The sequence below is a fragment of the Sinocyclocheilus rhinocerous genome, unplaced genomic scaffold, assembly GCF_001515625.1.
Source record: "Sinocyclocheilus rhinocerous isolate Xijiao unplaced genomic scaffold, SAMN03320098_v1.1 scaffold827, whole genome shotgun sequence".
NCBI classification, from domain to species: domain Eukaryota; kingdom Metazoa; phylum Chordata; class Actinopteri; order Cypriniformes; family Cyprinidae; genus Sinocyclocheilus; species Sinocyclocheilus rhinocerous.
The window spans coordinates 1,294,331-1,299,154 of NW_015633173.1; the positions used below are offsets into that span (position 1 = coordinate 1,294,331).

The window sequence follows — 4,824 nt, forward strand, 5'->3', positions numbered from 1 at the left end:
TAAAATGCATATATTTCTATTATTTAAATTAAAAATAGAAATAAGATTGTATATAAAATATAAATAAAATTAGTAATTTCAAAATATACTATCTTACATTTCTATTATACAAAATTAAAATCTAAATGATTTATTCATGTACAAATGTAACACTAATATAAATGCAGTATGGAAACAAAATAACATAAAATAGGCATAAAACTGGTGATAATTAAATGGATATAAATTAATACATGTATGTGTAAAAATATCATTAATATTCCTTATATTTATTATATGTAAATAAAATAAATATGTATAAACATTTTTATTTATTTGTATTATATGTATATGTATAATATAATACAAGAACTAATATGCGTTATACCTCTCTCTCTCGCTATAAATGTATTTTTTTATATTTATTATATGTAATCATATATTTATATTTAATATACTTTGTGTACTTTAGAAATGAATTACTAAATTAAGGGGATATGAATGCGAATTCATCAGTTCCATACTAGCTCCTCATGACCCCTTTCACTCTCCCTGATGATTTCCTGTGTCTCTCCACTGCCTTGTCATATTACAGCCATTAAAAGCCCATAAAAACCTGAGAATCCTTTTACAAAATAAAACATTGTCCTTCTTTGAAATGCCTTCAACTGTGCACCTTTCATGAAGATGCATTAGGATATGTCTGCCCACTATGAATACACTTACATAACCACATTCAGCCTGAAAAGGGTCTGCGACACGAATTACAGGCGTACAGCGGCGGCACCACAGGTGCCTCGAGCCAAAGCGAACAATAGCGTGGAAGCAAACAGCATTAGCGATGTGGACAGAATTAACGATGTAGGTGACCCACATGAAGGGAGGAAAGCGCCTTCGCTAGAGGTGATAGGAGCACTTGTGCTAAGTGCAGATATGGTGGAAAGCTACATTTACTGACAGGACGTGAAGACCATTTGTCCTGTAGCTGTGTTATTAGCCGCTCCTTGTTATAAAACGCTCGGCCGCTCCATTTAGAGCATTTGTCACTTCACTCCAGTTCTACTGCAGTTTAAACAAGGAAACACACCGCGGACACTCAAGCTAATATGAAAAGCTTTGATAAACACTGAAGTATGTTTGTGCTCTCTGCCATGTGCCACCCACTCGTTCTGCATTGTCCTCGCCAGCGGTGCCTGACTGCAAAAAGACAAGAGTTGTGTAGTCTTGTCAGTCGAGGGATAACTCATCCAATCAAATCCTCTGACAGCTTATCTTTCTCAAGATCTCTGCACTGATTTCCTGCTTGCCTACGATTGAAGAGCTTCGGGTGGCCAGACATCCATCACACACCAGGACATCTGGGATCTCTGACCCTGTTGTGAAGTGTATGAATCAGGAGTGGGCTGCATGACCATATAATCTATTTTATGTCATTATATATTATGGTCATGGTCTATTTCCCTAATATTTTTTTGCTGTAAAGTAACAGTTTTGGATAATACAGTGAATTCAAATACACCACAAATGAAATCTATTTGATCTTATTTGATTATTTTCTCTTTTTACATAGAAAGTGATGGTTGCAATCCAAAAGATTCGATTTATAATAAAAGATAAGTCTGGCATTAGTGCAAACCCTATAAAGCCAACTGTGTGATATTTGATACATAAATTAAGGCCTCTAAATTATCAGCATGATCAAAAATAGCTGAAAAACCTGTTGAGCACAAAATACTTCATGTCTTCTGTTGTCTGATTGGCAGATTATACTTTTGTAGCAAGTAAAAGTCTATTAGAATTGTATTACACCTACAGCTCATGGTACACATGTCAATTTGCTGTAAAATCTTTTCTGATTTTTATAAAGTAAATGTAAGGAATAAATGTTATATTTCAAGATGAACATTTACTGGACTTAAACTTAAACCTGATTATCTGAAGATCTTTTTTTTTTTAGAAAACCATGTTAAAATCGATCAAATACAGCAGGCTTATAAAGAACATTTATTTTTCGTCTCTAAATCATCAGTGCACTCCATTGCATTATATATTTTGAAACTTCAGAGCATACATATTATTGGGAAATATAGTGTGAGAACTGAAATTTATATGCATTATTTAAGTAATCTGCTATATTGTTATAAAGATCTCATTGATGTACAATACGTACTATCAAAATTTTACTTTTTGGCCATATAAACATCAAAAACTGCAACAAATTGCATATTTTATTTTGGGTCCCATTAAAAGGTGTTTTTTTCCCCCCTCCTATATAAAACATCAAGCCTGATGTACCAAATATGATATTTAATACAAAAAATATTAGATTTTTTTAGATTTTGTCTAAAGGTTCAATAAACTGTTGCATGTAAAAAACAAAAAAAAGACTTTTCTGACAATTATTTCATGTTAGGCTTAACGTTATATAAGATAAAAAAAAAAAAAAAATGCATGAATACGTACACATATGACTATATTACCATCTGGATTACAGGTAATTATGTTGTAAATAATGTTCAGTTTCTTTCACAGACCAACTGTTTCGCTTCATAAGACCATATATCCAATATATCCAATATTTCGTCAGGAGTAGAGATGCACCGATTGCAATTTTCTTGGCCGATTCCGATTTCCGATTTTTTGTTAGTGTGATCTGCCGATACTGATTTTTGCCGATTCCGATTTTCTTTCTAAGAACTATAATTGACAGCATATACAAACAAAAATCTACTTTTTTGCGGTCCCTTTAAGAGTTTATCCACAGACCCAATATACTGTTATACAACATGCGTTCTCTTTCTCAACTATTTAACGTTCCAAAACTGACTGTGTTTAACTGGATACTCGCTAAGACGGACATTTTGACAATTTTTTATGTATTTGAACGTTTTAGCACAGTTAGCCACTCATTTTGGTATTTGTGACTCACAAGCTGTTTGAGACTAAGCGCGGATTGTGCGCTCCACTAATATAGATCAGTGGTGGTGCGTACGCGTTTGGTATAAGCGCTAAATCTGCGGTAATGACTATAATGCGCAATACAAGCACTATTTAACCGGAGCGAATGAGACGTGTGTGAGAGAGAAGGGGTCGTCGGAGAGATGAGAGTGAGAATGCGCGGCTGATGTTATTGCCTGTGCCGCTGGTAACGAAACGTATCGGCTCGAAATTGGAAAGAAGTGAGACTGACCGACCGATCACCGATCCGGGCCGATCATGAGGAAAATCAACCGATTCCGATCCCTGGCCGATCGATCGGTGCATCTCTAGTCAGGAGCCACGGGTATTAAATTTGCGTGTATATGCTTTTTTTCTCAATTTTATGAAATCACAAAGGATAAAGGTTTAAAAAAAAAAAACTTCTTTACTGTTCTACTGAAGAAAAAAAAGTCACCTAGTCACCTGAAGGTGAGTAAATTAACAGTAAATTTTCATTTTTAGGTGAACTATTCCTTTAACTGATATTTCTGAGACCAAGCTAGCTGAAAGACACTATGTCGAATTACTAAAAAATGTATAAGAGCATAAAACAGCAACAAAGCAAGAAGCACTTTAACAGTCAGAGAATCAAGCTGCAGAAAATGGCTTCTGCAACAAAATAATCCCACTGAACTGTTTGTTCATTATCATATCTTGGTGAACCGGGTGGTGACAGAGAGCTGCTGCTGGGTTTGAGGCTTCAGATACAGTGCTTAAGACAGGCAGTGGAGAGATCTGACCTGCTTGGCTGAAGAAAGCCTCGGGAGTTCATGTGGAAATGTGTTTGTTTGTGCATCACTGACCTCTTTAGGTTGAGAAGAGCCCAAGGGACACCAGTAGGGGTCTTAAAAGCCGGCAACAGCTTCTCTCCTAGTTCAACAGCTTTTCTCCTGAACACCTGAAGTAAAAGAAAGACAGACAGACAAACAAGTTAGTCTAACCTCATCCGCACACAGAGGCAGCAGAGCCGTGTAACCTCTGGCTGCCCCTGCCTTCCCATAAACTCACCATATTTATTTTATCAGTCATATTTGCATGATACACAGAGTCGGCTGACAGAAAGAGAGGCATTGATATTCTGCCGAGGGCAGTATCCGGGAGATGGCTGATAAGAGCAGATAAGACGAGGGCACGCGGCCCGCTGTAAACCTGCTGCCTGCCTGTCATCTTCTGTCGGCTACCTGGTCCTTCGTTCCGCTCCTCTGACAAGTCAAACCATCGGGGAGCTGCTACCAATCCCTCGACCGGCAAATATGCTGCATATCTGCCGGCTGCTGAGATATCGCACTGAGCCGAAGCGGACTAATCTGGCTCTAGCCGTTTTATCCAGAAACATGATTTCTGTTTAAGTGATACTTAAAGGTCCATATTCAACACTTGTGTTTAATTGTTTAAATAAAAATAAATACATCATTAACTCCACATTTCAAAAGTTTGGGAGCAGAAAGATTTATTTTTGAAAGTGGTTAATACTTTTATTCAGCATGAACGCATTAAACTGATTGAAAGTAACAGTAAAGACATTTATAATGTTACAAAAAAAATTCTGTTTCAAATAAATACTGTTCTTTTAATCTGTCTATTCATCAAAAAATCCTAAAAAAAAAGTTTCCACAAAAAATATTAAGCAGCACAACTTTTTTTCAACATTGATAATAATAATAAACATTTCTTAAGCAGCAAATCAGCATATTAGAATGATTTCTGAAGGATCATGTGACACTGAAGACTGGAGTAACAGCTGCAGAAAATTCAGCTTTGCATCACAGGAATAAATTACATTTTAACATTTATTCAAATATAAACTTTTATATAATCTTTCATAATATTACTGTTTATACTGTATGTTTGATCAAATAAATGCAG

The 4,824-nt window shown here is 35.8% G+C and overlaps 1 protein-coding gene across 1 annotated transcript in view; it reads right to left on the minus strand.

The window, feature by feature from the left end:
• LOC107743323 (mannosyl-oligosaccharide 1,2-alpha-mannosidase IA-like) overlaps positions 1 to 4,824 on the minus strand; it is a gene marked incomplete at its 5' end in the record, with an annotated part of 101,268 nt that overhangs the window by 57,859 nt on the left and 38,585 nt on the right. Inside the window, one exon of the mRNA XM_016556492.1 lies at positions 3,762 to 3,856. Coding sequence (XP_016411978.1) covers positions 3,762 to 3,856 — 95 coding nt within the window. The remainder of the gene's footprint in view (positions 1 to 3,761; positions 3,857 to 4,824) is intronic.